At 39.9% G+C, this 19,052-nt stretch overlaps 2 protein-coding genes across 3 annotated transcripts; one reads left to right on the plus strand and one right to left on the minus strand.

Annotated features, from left to right (window-relative positions):
* Positions 1-571: 571 nt before the first annotated feature.
* LOC139838954 (protein neprosin-like) lies at positions 572-4,310 on the minus strand. The gene is made up of 6 exons (XM_071828969.1): positions 4,221-4,310; positions 3,994-4,053; positions 3,711-3,887; positions 3,012-3,065; positions 2,476-2,622; positions 572-925 (listed from the first exon to the last, which is right to left on the minus strand). Exons 1-6 carry the CDS (start codon positions 4,308-4,310, stop codon positions 572-574), a joined length of 882 nt encoding a protein of 293 aa, XP_071685070.1.
* Positions 4,311-7,384: 3,074 nt separating this feature from the next.
* LOC127292586 (elongation factor 1-alpha) lies at positions 7,385-10,629 on the plus strand. Of its 2 annotated transcripts, none has more exons than XM_051322012.2 (3): positions 7,385-7,507; positions 8,288-8,772; positions 9,444-10,629. In XM_051322012.2, the coding sequence occupies exons 2-3, from the start codon at positions 8,311-8,313 to the stop codon at positions 10,323-10,325; spliced, it is 1,344 nt and encodes a 447-aa protein (XP_051177972.1). In that variant the 5' UTR covers positions 7,385-7,507; positions 8,288-8,310; the 3' UTR covers positions 10,326-10,629. The 2 variants fall into 2 exon arrangements, with proteins under 2 accessions (XP_051177972.1, XP_051177971.1); XM_051322011.2 differs by having other exon boundaries at positions 7,429-7,507; positions 8,283-8,772.
* Positions 10,630-19,052: the final 8,423 nt, after the last annotated feature.

Raw genomic sequence — 19,052 nt, forward strand, 5'->3', positions numbered from 1 at the left:
GGGGAATGGCTCCGATCAGTGCTTTTCATTTTGAGTTGGCTCTGATCGGTATTTGTTTGACAACTTTGGTCGGTATTTCTTTAGGTAGGAAATCATCGAACGGAGGGACAAAACAAACAGAAACTAACCATTTTATTGACTTAACTGGTGGCAGTGTCTACAATTTCGAGACAAACATAAGGATAATTTTAAGTTGGTCGAAAAAAGGGAGAAACCCTACTTCCTTTATTAGTAGGTAAAGATCAGATATTAGATAGATAATGTAATATATAGATGCTATTAGTATATCATATATGAGTAGTGGGGGTACATTTGAATATGAATAAATTCATATGACACATGCAATTCTTTATCAGTATATCTATTTTTCAAACTTAACTCTCTGCATGTATAGGTGTCAAAAAATACAGAGGGAGTAAACTACACCATAGAGATAGAAATGAACATGAGCAATAGATAACCATGTTAGAAAAAATTAAAAATAAAACTTATTTCTTAATTATTTTTAGGGCTGCCTTTATTCATTATTAATAGATAATACAATATAGAAAACTTGGGTTTCATGTGTATTTCAAATATCACAATAACCATGTCCCCCATAGAAGAACACACCCGATGCGATAGTAGAAATACGATAACAACTAGGAGAAGACTGATAAACTGGAATATCTTTATTGATATCATGGGCAGAGCCTTCTGCATCAACAAATTTTAAATTGTTGAAGGATGCGGCATTTCTCCCAGGAAAAAACCCACTTCCCATTGGAGGACTTGGTTGGGTGGTTGGGTGACTAGCGAAACCCCCAAACTGAATTATCAAATGTTTCTTTTCCATATCACGAAATAAAGATTTTGGAAAGTAACCAATTAATTGTGTAGGACCATTGAATCCGTAGTGGACTTGCCAATCACCAGATTGTTTATCCTACGAGGAAAATAAGGAATGCATTAATTGAAAATTATTTTCTATAATATTTTGCGCTAATTTAAGAGCATGCAAAATTTGTAACACATGCTCAAATATTTCGAGACATCTAAGAGTATTGAACCAATAGTCACTATGAGGATGGTATATTTTGTATTCTAGAATGTAATTTTCCAAGCATACCTACCTATATTTGGCAGAAATATAATTACTCCTTTGCTATATATTAAATATACAAGTAAATTACCGTATATGCCTACCGTACACTAGCATAGCGCCATAAATAAATTTTTGCCAAGAAAAATATTCGTTGATCCATATCTTGACAATAGATTATGGGAAGCCAGAGTTTTTTCTTAAAGAAGACATAATGATAGTAGGTTAGCAAATATTTTAATTGGTTGTTTTTACATGGTATCACGTAGTGGTGAGAAGGTATGTCATGTAAATATGTAGGAACATATATTAATTTGAACCTATATATTTATTTGATAGAGCGGCTGATCTTTATTTTTCTCTATTTCCCACTTTTTGAAGATTATAACAGATTATATCTTTTTTCATATGAAGTGTTGTAGAGATAGGACTGAATCATTTTAGATAATATGTGGACATAATTTGAAATTTAAAACTCCAACAACCAAATTAATAAATTTATCCACTATGTTTTCCTCATGGATAATAAGCTACAGCTTATTATTGTAGATCTCTAGAGAAATATATCTAGTCCAACATGAACCCTTTCGAATGTCTCTTATTTTTAAATTGTTTTCAAATTTTGTGTAGTTTGAGTTGGGCTTAGGTAGATGATTTTAGTCATTAACTGTTCAAATGTTATTGATATTATAATTTTCTAATATACATATATAATGAGCTTCACATGCTAATAGTTTTATATGGAATACAATACAAGATAATACCTTATTATTTTTATCGAGACAAACTCATACATCTCACGTTGAAACTCATTTCATATATACCAATAGTAAATTTGTATTCTCTGTTTGAACTGATAAGTTGATTCACTTTTATACATTTTTTTGTTAACACTATATAACATAAGGTCAAACAAGTGTCTAATCTCGCTAACTTGCTCATGTTTAATTATCTATTCAACATTATAATATTGTATTCCATCTATATCAATACACGAGGTATTTTGGCATTGTTGGATGCCATTTTGAAGAATAATAAAATTGTTGGGAAAATAGTTACTTGTCAGACAAATTATATATTAAGAAATAAAATAAGTATTAGGGGTAAAACTTTCTATTTATGTGTGCAAAAAAAGTGATGTCATATGTCGGAAATGTACTTTTGTCTCTACGAGTAAACAACTAAATCATGTTATCAATGGTATACATGCAATTGAAATTTGTACATATGACATGTACGGAATTTTGAATTTTTTTTATTATAAACTAATACCTTGAGATATAAAGAATGATAAGAAACTTTCAATTTTGTTTGTAGTAGAAGATGAGTGCAAGTGAAGTCATCAATTATTTTTATTCTAGAAGAGTTTCAATAGTACTGTAGAGTGTGCTTACTTTGACTGCCCGTATTGTTATGTATTGCTTTTTACCCTTGAAGCTAGATACTGGAGTGATCACATCTCCAGGAGATATACTAGAATTCATCCTTATGTAACCAGGACACTGAAAGTTGTAGCAACCACCGGGAGGTGATTCATAACCCTGACAAACCATCACAGTAGAAATCAATGAGTAATGGTGAACTCTCTCTTTAGGTTGTGAAATTTTTGATCATGTCTAGTGCAAGATATTTTAGCTAACCATCATACATGGTCATACATAATAATTAGTTATAAGACCATTACGTTTATGCATTCTCATGTTTATTTTCTCTATTGATGTTTACGCTGATGTTTCTAGGATCTTATACTAAATACATTTAATTAGTCATATTTAAATGAAAATAATCTGGTAATCACAATAATTGCATAATATGTAAGGTATCATTTTTTGTTATGACATAAAACTAGTGATATAAAGTATACATCAAAATCGTTTTTATCGGAACTTTTACTATCGAATCAACATATGGTGATCAAGAGTAAACTTACTGCCCATGTTGTGAAAAAATGTGTTCTTGAATCATTGTAGAGTTCTGGATAAACCTATATTGAAATCACAACAATGTTAGGTATTAATACTCGTATGATACATACAATTGATAGTAAGTACCACATCCAAGATTTTCTCATTTTCTGTTAGGAAATATACCCCCGATTAAGAGGGATAACCGACAAAATATCCTTATTCATCATATTAATTTGTATTTCTTCAACTCAAAATATAGACGAAAGATTACACTAACATCTATACATGTACCCAAAAAGAGTCAAACGAAATAACGATCAATTTTTGGGATATGTCTACAGTATTTCAAGTTCTCGTGTGGTCTATTAGTACTTCTCCTTCAGCTTTTAAGAACCTTTTCCCATTTTACCCCTAATTATATTCATAATAAATTTGAAACCTTTTATGAACAGTGGTGATTTTCCAGCATGGAAGGTTTCCTTGAAGGAACTGATGGCAGATAATAAAAAATGATGGAATATATAATACATTTAACTAAAAGTATGTTAATACAATAATATAAACCTAGTTCATATAACGATCCAATACTTATAATCCCCTGGTTCAAAATAATTGCCCAAAAATGGATGTATCTACACATTAAAACATGTGTAGATAAAATCCATTTTTGGACAATTATTTTGAACTAGAGGGAGTACATATTTTGAAAATTTGTTACTTACATGCCATCCAACCGAAAATCCAGTGATCTTTGATTTTCCTCCTCCAATAATATAGATCCAAATTGATGACATGCTTTGTTGTTGAGGTTCTAAGTTATATCCATATACATCCATTGTAGCTTCTAACCCCCAATAGTTTTTGCCTTCTTGATTTGGATTCCATGAGTGAACTGCGAACTGCCAACACACTATTTGCTTAGTCTCACAGTTGATATTTCCATATTACGACATAGCTAATGTAATAAAAGGTCATAATTACATTAGGTACATTCATAATACTCACATGACGTAAGTAGTCTGTTGAATCATGAACAAAGATTCGTTCTCCTTTGGCTGGATCAATCTGTAATGGCCATTGCATTGTCCAGTTTTGTCCCTTCAATTCGTTAATCATAATATAATATATGATGAAGGAATGATCGATAAGCATTACTTAGGAAAATAAAATCCCAACTATCCAAATATATTGAAATGGATCCCATATATATCATTCGGTAGGACAACATTTACCTGTTTGTTGAAAGGAAAGCATCCTCCTATAGTTGCACTAGCAATAATAAGCACATAACAAAATCCAATACGTTGATATGGTTTTCCCATTTCTTATTTGCGACCAAGATTGAAAAGTTATGCCTAGCAATGTATCGCTTAAATACTGTGAAGTATCGAGGGCGCTTAGGTGGCTGTTGGACCTATATGGGGAGGTGTACTAATACTACAGTTGAATTAATTATGATCTCAACATAAATACTACAGCTGAAATAAATAATGAGGTGCATTTATTGTCTTTATACAATAAAATGCAATTCATCGTATTTAAGAGTGGTGTTGGGCGGGGCTTTGTGGTCCAGATAGAATAAATTAGAGCATAAGTGATATTACCATAAATACAACCACCATGCAAACAAATATTAGGGGTCCATGTTATGATGTGAACAAGGATATAGAATGGTGTGGAATACTTATATATTTGGTAGGTGGAGTTTGGTGGTTGAGAAAAATATATGTTTTGCATCAATACAAAAGTTAAAAAACCAAACAATATGGTGCATTTAATAAATTTTAATAAATATGATCTTCCAAATAAATATTGCATTGAAAAAATAAGGAGCTTCATTAAAAATTAGAAAATTTGACAGAATTTCATCGGATACAGAGAGTGGGATTACATGAATGTTAAAGGTGGATAAGGAATAAATTTGAGGGTATATGATATTGATCAGAAATACAAAAAATAAACAAAAACATATAAAGATATCATTTTGTGATAAGAGTGTGACTAGATGGGTCACCGTTAAGTATTTAAACATCAGTTTGGTGGGGGTTGGTGGTTGAGAAATAATATTTTAGAAAAGTATTCTTACAAGTTAAAGAACCAACTAAGAAGGACATTAAATAAATGTAAATATGATATGATCTTCAACACTAATACTAGATAGTACTATAGATGAAGCAAACAATGAGCCTCATTTATACTCTTTTGCAACATAAGATAGAGTAGCGTCAAATATTTATAGTGTGGTTACTTACATGTCGGGAGCTGTGAAGGGATAAATTTGAGCATACGTTATATTTACAGTAAATACAAAAATTAAATAATCAAATAATAGGAAATGATGTGGCATGAACAACTAGTTCCAATTGTGAGAAGTATTGAGAAATGGGTTAGAAAGAGTTTGGTTATTGACACAAATGATTTCTAAAAACTCTTTTTGCCACGAAAAAATGTATGAAGTACTATGTTATAAGTGTCAATTCAAAAAGTTTGAACGGCTAGATAAATATTAACTAGTTTCACCCATCCATGCGCTTTGTGAAGGCCCCACAGCGATCAAGCATACCTCAATCGGAGCACAACCGTCGGAGTGTTCAACGAACCTAGAGGTGTCCAACACAGAGCATAGAGAAAGGGAGAAGACATGGTTCCGGTGATATACGGTGGGAGAAATAGGGATTTCAGGCTATGGCGTAATATCAGAAGAGTAACAAGAGATTGGACGGGTTTGATTGTCGGAGTCAAAATGGAACAGGGCAGCGACTTCTGGACTAATCACATGCTATGTTTAGCCATAGTTTAGCTCCACGATCGAGAGTTGTGAGTTCTCTATCGGCAATATCTTTGGACTCGTCATTCGAACACATGGGGTCCTATTTATATATAGGATATAGCGGATTCCACAAACACATGGGGTATTGTTTAAAAAGATGTTCACAATATTGTAAAATCGTTCTCCTATATCAAATAAATGTTAATGTAGTTTTTAGAAAAAAAAACGTGGTTTGAAATACCTGGTTCATGTATTTTTTTTCTAATATTGGTGTACGTAGTTTGTTGTTTCCTTTTGCATTTTTTTACTTTTTTCTATTATTCTAAATATGTTCATGTTTTCGATTTTTTTTAAATGTACATGTCTTTGAGAATAATGTTCATGTTTAGGAAACAAAATGTGCACGGTCCGTAAAAATTGTTCACCTATATCAACATTAATGTTCATGCTGTTTTAAAAATGTTCATGTGTTTGCAAAACATGGTTCACGTACATGTATGGGAATTTTTATTTTTATAAGAAGTTTTGCATTATTAGATAAAATAATGCTAATTTTTTAGTTATTATTCAATAAAAGTAAAATCTTTTGGTGTTTTTTTATATTTTGTCACAAGCTATTTCAAAATTTATGGCATGTATTTTTTTCATAGGTTTGTATTATGAGCTCTATCATATATACTCAAGCATAACCTTTTGATGGATTAGTACAATACAACTCGTAGCTAGATTTTTTCATTTTCCAGTTTGTGAGTTAATAGAAGGTTACAACCTATACAACTTCTTGTTGTTATTGTGATGAACGAGCTAAGTTGTTAGTGGGCGTCGGCTCCAAGCACAAATAAGAGGCGGTGTATATGAGCACCCAAACCTCATTGAATATTCGTAAAATTCATGGTCTGTTGATTTGTATTTGTATTTACATCTCTTCCCATTTATAGTTCTTGGTAGTGAACATCAGATTGCTCGTATGATCGAACATAACATATACATCAGGGCATGTTGTAACGAGCTCGCCCTACTATGTGTCAACATATAGCGGTTTAAAGATGGATATTACTTCTTGAAGGCCAGCCTCAAATCAACATTCTTGCATTTTCAATGCAATATTAGAGCTCGAGTTTGTAATCATATAAGCGGTTCGCTTCGAGTTTGGACATGCGGGCTTAAGGGTGCAAGGTGTAAACTAAACTAGTATTGTATTGTAATAACATACGAAACTATTCAAGAGCTCATCACCACACCAAGTTTGGAAAAAGATATATGAAACTAATGTCGAACAAAAATCAACAAAAAAATATACTGGTGACATAACACACCGGCCAGATCCATACAAAACGCACAATTAGCTCGCAAGCACACGATCTCAAAGTGGATTAGTAGTGGAGGAGAGATGGACATTATTTTACTGTATAACAGGAATTGAGATAACACTTTTAAAAAGGGAATGGAGATAGTGGTAGAATACATAAATCTCGAGCTAACCCACTTGCTTACGAAAACCTGTAGGCCTTACCGTGCCCAGGGGATCCAGGATGCGGAACTTCGGGGCCGCGAAACGTTCCGAAGCACGCCATTCGCACGATGAGAATCCAACGGACACCATTTTCCACGACGGCAGCCATCTGACACGGATCAGACGGCCAATAAAGAAACCCTAGCAACAGTCGCTGCCAATATATAGCGCCACCCATCTCGCCCGAGCCGCCACCTCTGAGTGCTCCCGCCCCGCCGCCATCTCCTTCCATCGAGGTCAGCATCCCCATCGTCCCTGCTTCGATTCGTTGGTCGTGGCGTCGAATAGAACTACTGTCATGCCTATGTTTTGTACTAGCTGTAATCAGCGATTAGATCGCGAGTTGTAGGCTATTTTCTGCCCTGATGCATGGTGTTCTCCTCCGTAGTTCGAAGAATTCGGGCATTCTTCTCTGTAGTAGCTACAATCTGAGACTTTCTCTTGTTTAGTAGCTGATGCATCTCTCGTCCTTGGGTAGTATCTGCCTATTGTGTTCTTTCTTGCGCGGAAGCTCTGTTTCGTAGCTGTAGCCCTTCGGGTTTAACTAGTTTTAGGTTCTTTTATACGAGGACGCAGTTCGTTTTTGTCTATAATTAATTTCGGGGACTTGCTTAGGTTTTTTACGGTTACTGTTTAATTGATGGCGCAAGATATGTCACCCAATGATCTTTGGGTTCTTGGTCTGTAGTTAGACGGTCTTGTGTTAATTCTGTTAGGTTCTACCGAATCTGTGACTGGTCAACTAGAATTGATACCAAACCTTCCGTCATGTAAGTGAATTTAGTGCTTGAGCCTACAGTCTTGGGCATATATAGCACTAGCATGTTTTACTTCTTACAGTGTGCATAAACCTAAGTTGTGCCTGCAGTCTATCATGTTGTACTGTCATACAATCTGGTTAAACCATCAAATTCTTCTCTATATGGCCATTTGATGTTTCAATTTTCACAAATAGCTAGGTGTTCATTTTGTGACTGTTGTATCTTTCTAACGCCTGTTCACTTTTGATAGTGCAGTTTGGTAGCTAAGCAGTTCAGCCATGGGTAAGGAGAAGGTACACATTAACATCGTGGTCATTGGCCATGTCGACTCTGGCAAGTCGACCACCACTGGCCATCTGATCTACAAGCTTGGAGGTATTGACAAGCGTGTCATTGAGAGGTTCGAGAAGGAAGCCGCTGAGATGAACAAGAGGTCATTCAAGTACGCGTGGGTGCTTGACAAGCTCAAGGCTGAGCGTGAGAGGGGTATCACCATTGATATTGCCCTCTGGAAATTCGAGACAACCAAATACTACTGCACAGTCATTGATGCCCCTGGACACCGTGACTTCATCAAGAACATGATTACTGGTACCTCCCAGGCTGATTGTGCTGTGCTCATCATTGACTCCACCACTGGTGGTTTTGAGGCTGGTATCTCCAAGGATGGCCAGACCCGTGAGCACGCACTCCTTGCATTCACTCTTGGAGTGAAGCAGATGATCTGCTGCTGTAACAAGGTTTACTTACTATTCAACCTTCCTATGCTAATTATCTTGAGTAATATTTAGTTGGGTATACTATTTTGTTGCACACTTGATATAAACCCTCGTAATGACTTGCATTAAAAGTTCAGGATCATTAGTACTTTGTAAATTATATACTGTGAATCTGTTCCTCTATTTATTTACTCTTATTCCAAATGCAATCATATGAATATAGTATATTTTATTTGTTTACATATGATTTCTTCAATGAAATTATATTGATTTTATTGATTTGTGCATGTTAGTTCACCTCTGTATTTATTTGTTATTTTCATACACCTGATATGAACCTTCAGAAGTGCGTGTATTAAATTGTTAGGATCACGACAAGCCTACAAATTCAGTACTGTTTATAGAACTGTTAGAATCTTTTATCATCTTATGAAAGGACAAAGGTACTTCACTGTATAGATATGCCATCCTATTATTGTTGTAGAACTTGCTGAATTGGATTTGTTGTAATTATCTGTTCTAATGCCGTTCCTTAAAAGCTCATTATCTCCTATATTCCACACATTCATGTTATAAGTATATAATGCTGTACTTCTCATACTTGGTTGATTTACTTGATTTTTTAGTAATTGGTAATTCTTATTTTACTTGCTATGTTTATCTAATGTGAATGCTCTTGTGATTTGTTCCAGATGGATGCCACCACTCCAAAGTACTCAAAGAGCCGTTATGAGGAAATTGTTAAGGAAGTCTCTTCATACCTGAAGAAGGTTGGCTACAACCCTGAGAAGGTGCCGTTTGTCCCCATCTCTGGTTTTGAGGGTGACAACATGATTGAGAGGTCCACCAACCTTGACTGGTACAAGGGCCCAACCCTGCTTGAGGCGCTTGACCAGATCAATGAGCCCAAGAGACCCTCGGACAAGCCCCTGCGTCTTCCCCTCCAGGATGTTTACAAGATTGGTGGCATTGGAACTGTGCCTGTTGGACGTGTTGAGACTGGTACCATCAAGCCTGGTATGGTTGTGACCTTTGGTCCCACCGGTCTGACCACTGAGGTAAAGTCTGTTGAGATGCACCATGAGTCCCTCCTGGAGGCGCTCCCTGGTGACAATGTTGGCTTCAACGTCAAGAATGTTGCTGTGAAGGATCTCAAGCGTGGGTTTGTGGCTTCCAACTCCAAGGATGACCCTGCCAAGGAGGCTGCCAGCTTCACCTCCCAGGTCATCATCATGAACCACCCTGGTCAGATCGGCAATGGCTACGCCCCAGTGCTGGACTGCCACACCTCCCACATCGCTGTCAAGTTTGCTGAGCTTATCACCAAGATTGACAGACGATCTGGTAAGGAGATTGAAAAGGAGCCCAAGTTCTTGAAGAACGGTGATGCTGGTATAGTGAAGATGATTCCCACCAAGCCCATGGTTGTGGAGACCTTCGCCACCTACCCTCCTCTTGGTCGTTTTGCTGTGCGTGACATGAGACAAACTGTTGCTGTTGGTGTCATCAAGGGCGTGGAGAAGAAGGACCCCACTGGTGCCAAGGTTACCAAGGCTGCTGCCAAGAAGAAATGAGCAGTTCAGTGCCTGATGCCTAGCATCAGTGTGCTAAGTTTTGTTCCTGGTTGTATTGCTATAGCAATTGAGACGTCAAGCCAGTATCTAGTCTGTCGTTTAAGTACTGTAATTTCTCTTTAAACATTCGGCAAAACTCCTGTTAGTGAGTCTGATTTGTGGCCTGGCAAAACTCATGATAGCTGAGTCTGATTTGTGGCCTGGCAAAACTCTTGTTACCTTAGTCTGATTCGTGACCTGTCTACTCTAGTTTTCTCATTTTCTGCTTTTCACGATATGCAAAACTTGCCTGTTTTTTGTTCAACTGTTATTAGCTCATCCTGATCTTTTGATATAGTTCTATTTTGATATTGTCCTGTGTTTCACATATGGCTCTTGGTTTGCCCCTCTCTTCAATCTTGTGCACCAATGCCTGCTTTCATATTTATTCTGTACTGATTTGCTTTGCCCATTTCATTGACGTCGTGCTTGTGAACATGGTTTGCATCCCCAAACTAGTAAGCACCGGTCCACTTTCTCTTGAGTCTGATCTGTGGGCTGGCAAAACTCCTGTTATCTGAGTCTGATCTCTGTGGCCTGGCAAAACTCCTGTTATCTGAGTGACTGAGACTGATTTGTGGGCAGTATCCTTTTGTGGAATGCAATAACTCTACGCATTTGCTTCTTTTCGGATAGAGATTTGTTGCACATGTGGCACCAGTGATCTTTTTAAAAAATAATAAAAAATCATATTTCTAAGTTTCAAAACTTCCTGTTTTGTGTTCAACTGTTCTTAGCCCATTCCGATTTTTTTGATATAGTCATAGAACTTAAATGTTGTTGTTATGTGTTCCGCATATGGCTCTTTTCTCTTGATCTTGTTCCATCTTGGGAACCAACTGCGATTTTGGTTTTTATGATCGACCAGTGATATTTTATGGCAGAGGCGCTTATCGTTTTGTTTTCAAGGTCTCCAGAACCAACTGGTTTTTCAAGGCGCTTGTAGTATATGCCTTTTTCAGTTAAAAAATGCACTTCCCTTTTATCTGGCTGGAGTGGAATATACAAATTGTCATATGAATCAGTGTGCTCCTTTTCACCAAAGCACATGGATCTTGAGTTTATTCATTTGATCGGCCATCCCATGGTCAATATTTTCCTACTATCTTTAGCTTGGACTCTAATGAGATTCTCCATAGCACTCACACTAATGCCCAGCCTTCATCCTAGCTAGTGAGCACCCTTAAGCTTAGGCCGGATGTTAAGCCATGGCAGATCACACACTCCGACGGAAACTACCATTTTTAGACAGCACCGCGTGCCTAGCTTAAGTTAATAAACCACAAACGGTCACAATTACGTCACTGAGCTATCTACAGATTCAGGCAGTAGGATCAGGAGAGCATACTCAGGGCGACACCGTCATGTCATGCCATGCCATGCCATGCCCCAGACACTTCATGACCAGCTGGCATGAGGTGGTGGCTCGGATGATCGTCACGGTGAAGTCACCATGCTCTAGCTCGAAGACGATTATGTCTTCCCGCAGCTTCGTCATGTTGGCGTACTTGTTCCAGCCGCTCATGAAGTACATCGCGCCATGGAACCACTCCAGCTAGACAACGTACTCGTAGAATTCGCCGTTCCGGAGTGGCACGCTGAAAGGTGCATGCGTGCTGACCTTGAGCTGCATACCGGCGCAATGCCTGGGCGGCATCGACAAAGTTGTAAGGTCGCTCGTCCTGAGATGCACGTAGAAGTGCCTTGGCACGGCAGGGATGTCGTGGTGTCCCAAGCGCGCTCTACCACCCGCCGTCGCCCTGACCTCCCGCGCCTTCAGATGCACCATCACCTCTGGAACGTCAGGCATGGAGTCATATTGTACGGGATCACCGGGAGCGTCTCCTCCTCCTCTAGAGAACGGTGGAAGTACGAGGCCATGAGCTCTTCCCAGTCCTGTTTATGGTGAGCACGATGAACAACGTTAGTTCTGGCGCACTGCCGTGTCACGGTGATCACTGACATGGGCTTGCATGGCAATGCCAGTGATCATCGTGTGCCACGACGCACTCTGGCGTGAAAGCATAGCGTGCATGTCAAATCGGACGCACGAACAACACCTAAGTTACTACATGTAAGCTTCAATTACAACCTAGAGCAACCCCCTCGATTTGACGCCATCTATACTAACGCTCAAAAACCCTAACCTAACAAATCCGATTCTTCAAGAGAGTGCTTACCTCGGGAGGGGGACGGAGGATATGTGGTGAGGAGTGGCTGACGCTGGAGTACGTGGTGTCGCCGGAGGAGCTCGCATTGGAGGCGCCACTGTTGGCGGCAAGGCCTCCATGGATTCCAACTGTGCGGTGTACGACGACAGCGGGTAACGGGTGAAGCGGAAGGCGTGCCGTGGCACAGGCTGAAACCTCGATGGATGTGCCATCTCCTGGTTGCCTCATGGCGCCCTAGCATTGACCTCCTTACGACAGCGATGACCGCGGGGATTGATTAGGTGGGGTTCAACTAGGTTCACTTATATTATGGGGATCGAATCCGCTAGGGAAGAGATCGAATCTGCCATTCGCATGTGGTAGGTTCAACTAGGTGCACCAAAAAATTAAACTAATCAAGATGAGCACTATAATTTAGCAAGAAATAGATAGCATGTGAATTACATCAACCACAAAGGCTATCACAATGTAAATATAACTGAAGAAACTCGGTTATAGAGATTATCGAGGCACGCATAGACGAAGATGTATCACAATGTTCACTTTCTTGAAAGGAAGCTAATCACCGTTGGAGAGGTGCGGGAACCACGAAGGACTCCCCAATGCGCACTAAGGCCACCTTAAAAAGAGCACTATAATTTAGCAAGAAATAGATAGCATGTGAATTACATCAACCACAAAGGCTATCACAATGTAAATATAAGTGAAGAAACTCGGTTATAGAGATTATCGAGGCACGCATAGATGAAGATGTATCACAATGTTCACTTTCTTGAAAGGAATATAATCACCATTGGAGAGGTGCGGGAACCACGAAGGACTCCCCAATGCGCACTAAGGCCACCTTATTCTCCTTAAGCCCCCAACGAAGCGAGGGCTCCTTCGCTATGGCTAGCTTTTCCTCCACCCCGGAGATGCATGGAAAGCTCCACAACCACTTCACAACCTCCATGAAGGAGAAGCTCAAGCTTCGGCACAATCTTCCACGAAGAGATCACCACGGCACCAACCGCCAAGCCAACTAGGAGGTCACCCTCCCAGAGTAACAAACTCACGATCTATCACTCGAACCAATCGAACTAGAGATCTCAACACTTATGTAAGAATGCAAAGCAAATCCTTCTATCACAAATCTCACCAAAACAACAAGTACTAGGGAGGAATTAGATAGGAAGAAGAATGGAGGGAATCAACTAATGAATCCAAGATCTAGATCTCATGAGTTCCCCTCACTTAGAGGTGGAATTGATTAGGTGGGGTTGTAGATCTAGATCTCCTCTTTCAAACCCCTAAAAAGATGCAAGAATCATAGGAGGGAAGAGGGGGAAGTAAGCTTTTCAAGCTCAATAATACCCGGTACGAAAAATGACAAAAAAAGGCCGGTATGACCAGCTATACAAAAACCAGGCTGGTATGACTAGCTGATACGCGTACAGCACGCGTCCGTTGGGAACCCCAAGAGGAAGGTGTGATGCGTACATCAGCAAGTTTTCCCTCAGTAAGAAACCAAGGTTTATCGAACCAGTAGGAGCCAAGAAGCACGTTGAAGGTTGATGGCGGCGAAGTGTAGTGCGGCGCAACACCAGGGATTCCAGTGCCAACGTGGAACCTGCACAACACAACCAAGATACTTTGTCCCAACGTAACAGTGAGGTTGTCAATCTCACCGGCTTGCTGTAACAAAGGATTAGATGTATAGTGTGGATGATGATGTTTGCAGAGAACAGTAAGAACAATGTTTGCAGTAGATTGTATTCGATGTAAAGAATGGACCGGGGTCCACAGTTCACTAGAGGTGTCTCTCCCATAAGAATAAGCATGTTGGGTGAACAAATTACAGTTGGGCAATTGACAAATAAAGAGGGCATGACCATGCACATACATGTTATGATGAATATCGTGAGATTTAATTGGGCATTACGACAAAGTACATAGACCGCTATCCAGCATGCATCTATGCCTAAAAAGTCCACCTTCCGGTTATCATCCGAACCCCCTCCAGTATTAAGTTGCAAACAACAGACAATTGCATTAAGTATGGTGCGTAATGTAATCAACAAATATATCCTTAGACATAGCATTGATGTTTTATCCCTAGTGGCAACAGCACATCCACAACCTTAGAGGTTTCTGTCACTTCCCCATATTTAATGGAGACATGAACCCACTATCGAGCATAAATACTCCCTCTTGGAGTTACAAGCAAAAACTTGGCCAGAGCCTCTACTAGTAACGGAGAGCATGCAAGATCATAAACAACACATAGATAATTGATTGATAATCAACATAGCATAGTATTCCATATTCATCAGATCCCAACAAACACAACATGTAGCATTACAGATAGATGATCTTGATCATGTTAGGCAGCTCACAAGATCCAACAATGATAGCACAATTAGGAGAAGACGACCATCTAGCTACTGCTATGAACCCATAGTCCAGGGGTGAACTACTCACACATCACTCCGGAGGCGACCATGGCGGTGAAGAGTCCTCCGGGAGATGATTCCCCTCTCCGGCAGGGTGCCGGAGGCGATCTCCTGAATCCCCCGAGATGGGATTGGCGGCGGCGGCGTCTCTGGAAGGTTTTCCGTATCGTGGCTCTCGGTCCTGGAGTTATTATCGATGAAGGCTTAAGTAGGCGGAAGGGTAGGTCAGGGGGCGCCATGACACACGTACAGCACGCGACCGTTGGGAACCCCAAGTGGAAGGTGTGATACGTATAACAGTAAGTTTCCCTCAGTTAGAAACCAAGGTTTATCGAACCAGTAGGAGTCAAGAAGCACATTGAAGGTTGATGGCGGCGAAGTATAGTGCGGTGTGATACGTCTCCGACGTATCGATAATTTCTTATGTTCCATGCCACATTATTGATGATATCTACATGTTTTATGCATACTTTATGTCATATTTATGCGTTTTCCGGAACTAACCTATTGACGAGATGCCGAAGGGCCAGTTGCTGTTTTCTGCTGTTTTTGGTTTCAGAAATCCTAGTAAGGAAATATTCTCGGAATCGGACGAAATCAACGCCCAATATCTTATTTTGCCCGGAAGCTTCCAGAGCACCGAAGAAGTGCCAGAGGGGAGCCAGTGGGGCCCCAGCCCACAGGGCGACGCGGCCAAGGGGGCGCCCCCCTAGTGTGTGGGTCCCCCGTGGCCCCTCCAACTCCGCCTCTTCGCCTATTTGAAGCCTCCTGACCTAATTCCTCGACACCGATTGACGAAACCAGAGAAAACCATCCCGAGCCGCCGCCATCGTGAAACTCCAATTCGGGGGACAGAAGTCTCTGTTCCGGCACGCCGCCGGGACGGGGAATTGCCCCCGGAGTCATCTCCACCGCCGTCTCCACCGCCATCTTCACCGCCATCGCTGTCTCCATGATGAGGAGGGAGTAATTCACCCCCGGGGCTGAGGGCTCCGCTGTAGCTATGTGGTTCATCTCTCTCTCTTTGTGATCAAGTTGAATATCATCTATGTGCTACTATAGTGATGTTATTAAAGTAGTCTATTCCTCCTGCACGGTGTAATGGTGACAGTGTGTGCATCGTGTGGTACTTGGCGTAGGTTATGATTGTAATCTCTTGTAGATTATGAAGTTAACTATTGCTATGATAGTATTGATGTGATCTATGCCTCCTTCATAGTGTGATGGTGACAGTGTGCATGCTATGTTAGTTCTCGGTGTAATTGTGTTGATCTATCTTTGTCAACACCCGGATTTTTAAGTCCGGATGCCTATTATGTCATACATCGCAATCCCAGGAATATTGTTGTTGCGAGGCATAATAGTTAAGTATCACAATCATCATTCATTACAAGCCATAAGTCTTACAAATTGGAATCACATGATCCATATTACACGAATAGTTGATATATTGATCAACGAACAAACACAAGTTCATAGTTCATAGCGGAAGCGTAAGATACAAGGACTCTCTAGTCCACAGGTCAACGCTTGACGTCGGAAGACTCCTAGTTGTCGTAGGCGTCCTGCTGGTCATCTCCTTGTTCATCTTCATACTCTGGCCATTTGAATAGCCAGGGACAAAGCCGTGAGTACTTTAAGTACTCGCAAACTAATACTAATGTAAGTGCTAGACATTCTTGTAGGGTTTGCTAAGCTCTAGTTTATTTGCATAAAGCCAATTTTAGTTCACAAGTATTTGAGAAAAGCTTGTTCATATGCTAACTAACTCAAGTGGGAACATTAGTGTCATTCCCACCATCCAAGTGGTGATTTCAATTCAATTCACCACAAGTCATTTCACCATCATCTTTCAACATCATTTTCAAAGATATGACATCGGAAACTGTATGGCCTTTCCAACCGTCTGTAACCATGGACGCGGCTATTCGAATAGGTTTACACTCTGCAGAGGTTGCACACTTGTGCCACAACATTTGATTTCATCCGTCGGGATTACCCCGAATCATCGTAACACAGTACGCGGATCATCAACCATAACCTTTCACTTACAAATCCTAGTATGAGCACCTCTCCCCATGAGCTTGGCGTCCCAGTGAAGACCAACTGTCAACCTGGGAACTGCACAGGGCTTGGCCGTACAATTCACCTCAATTTCACATCATTTCTCAACAACGGAGGCAGCCTCAAGCGTAACCCCTATGACGTGTGTTCAGAGGGAACCCATACTAAGATGCATAAACTTCCAGTTAAGCACTACCCATAATCAGGTATTGTGGGGGTACTTAATAATTGGAAAGGTATCGCATTCAAACCAACATCATGTTTTATCAAAAATCACCATCTTCTCTTGGTCATATTCACCTTCAAAATTCATTCAATGGAATGCATCATCATTCCAAGGTTTCAAATTCATTTCAATTCACATTGTTCCCATCTAGAGTAGTCAAGTTTTATTTCATTAGCACTAGCTCTAAATCACGAGGGGTGCTATCTTGCTTTGCTTGATTGAGTCTACTTCACTACTCTAGTAACCATCCTTTACTTTGACCAAAGTTAACTATAAAAGTAACTCTTGGAAAACAACAAGTAAAACTTGTAAAGTAAAAACTTGGGATAGGCTTATGTAAGAAAAGGTAAGATTCATGGTGCCTTGCCCCAAGGGGCTTTGCACTTTGCAAGAATATTAGCTTGCCTTGGTAGTTCTCAAACTGTTCCTCCTCCTCCTCTTGGTAGCAACCTTCTTCTTCGGTGTACTCTCCGGTGCTAGCGTCTAAATTTGAATACGAGTATAATTACTCACTAATTCAATGGCTATTCCATATATCACATATAAACACACAAACTATTCTATGCACACAAATAATTTAACTAGGGTGCATGGGTTGTGTTATTTAAATAGAATTCACTTCTTTGTATTTAATATGTAAATGATAGTTTCCATAGGGTTCTTGAGAAATAATTTTCTCTCATTGAAATCTTCTTAAGATTTAATTTCTCAAACAATCATAGATGAACTTATATTGACCTAAGTCAAATGTTCATCTTCATCATTTGAGAAAATTATTTAATTGAGGTAGATCACCTCATCTCATTTAATAACACTACATATGATTTCGATCTCAAGTAATTCATATAAGAGAGTTTTGACCAGGGATCCAAACATCCCATGAATTCATGTGAGACAAGTTTAAATGAAGTATAAGACTTCACATAATTTACTTTAATAGTTTTGGACAATATCAACTAGTTAAACTAGCCATATTATCCACTAATTTAACTAGGGCATGATCATGCAAAGTGACCACACCATTTTATTGCATAAACAATTAGTGTCAGTAAAATGTGAGCTATTAGAGTTGGAATTAACTTAATATCTATTTTTTGATTTTTAATAATTATTTGAGTAGGGAAAAGTCCCTGCCTTGTTATTTTTATCAAATTAATTCTACAAGGAATCTGGTCATGGGACCAGTGGCATTTGATAGATAATTTTACCAGCTTTCCAACAACATAAAGTTCATTAAATTTGGTTTAGCCAATTTGAATCTATTAATTTTCAAAGTGGAGGCAGTATTGAAATTATTTGAGATTTGTTTAAATCTAATTTGAATTAAAAGGCCGGCGGGAAAACTAAACGGGCCAGATTCAAACTAAACGGCCCAAGGCCAGCCCAGCCACGGTCCAGTGCCGCGCGGGCTGCCTGACAGTGGGGGCCACCCGTCAGCGAGTGTTTAAACCCGAAACGGTATGGGTGAACCAGAGACGTAGGATTAGATCAAAGATCAACGGCTCGAGTTCATCGTCGTCTCCGACGAGAACCCGACGCTCTGGCGGCGGCGGTAGGGGGTCGGAGGGCTTACCGCGGCTCCAGCGAGGGATGGCAGTGTGCTCAGGGTAGATGTGGACGACGGCGAAGCTCCAGGTACAGGTGGCGTCGCCTGAGGTGGACTGGTTCGCCGGCGATTGCTGCAGAGCTTCCGCAGCGGCGAGCTCTCGATTGGCCTTGCTCCGGCGTGAATCAGGTGAGTGGTGAGGTGGTTGAGAAGCTGTGAGAGATGGGGAGTGCGGTGGTGTGCTTGGAT

This window comes from Lolium perenne, chromosome 4, assembly GCF_019359855.2.
Source record: "Lolium perenne isolate Kyuss_39 chromosome 4, Kyuss_2.0, whole genome shotgun sequence".
In the NCBI taxonomy this organism is placed as follows: domain Eukaryota; kingdom Viridiplantae; phylum Streptophyta; class Magnoliopsida; order Poales; family Poaceae; genus Lolium; species Lolium perenne.

What these genes read in the sequence shown, in the direction of transcription:
- LOC139838954 (XM_071828969.1), bottom strand. Translation starts at nt 4,310, where the DNA reads ATGGGAAAACCATATCAACGTATTGGATTTTGTTATGTGCTTATTATT. An exon ending in GCTTTCCTTTCAACAAACAG is followed by an intron (nt 4,054 to 4,220) that starts GTAAATGTTGTC and finishes TGGCCATTACAG; the next exon opens with ATTGATCCAGCCAAAGGAGA. An exon ending in TAACAATACGGGCAGTCAAA is followed by an intron (nt 926 to 2,475) that starts GTAAGCACACTC and finishes TTTTCCTCGTAG; the next exon opens with GATAAACAATCTGGTGATTG.
- LOC127292586 (XM_051322012.2), top strand. Translation starts at nt 8,311, where the DNA reads ATGGGTAAGGAGAAGGTACACATTAACATCGTGGTCATTGGCCATGTC. An exon ending in TGATCTGCTGCTGTAACAAG is followed by an intron (nt 8,773 to 9,443) that starts GTTTACTTACTA and finishes GATTTGTTCCAG; the next exon opens with ATGGATGCCACCACTCCAAA.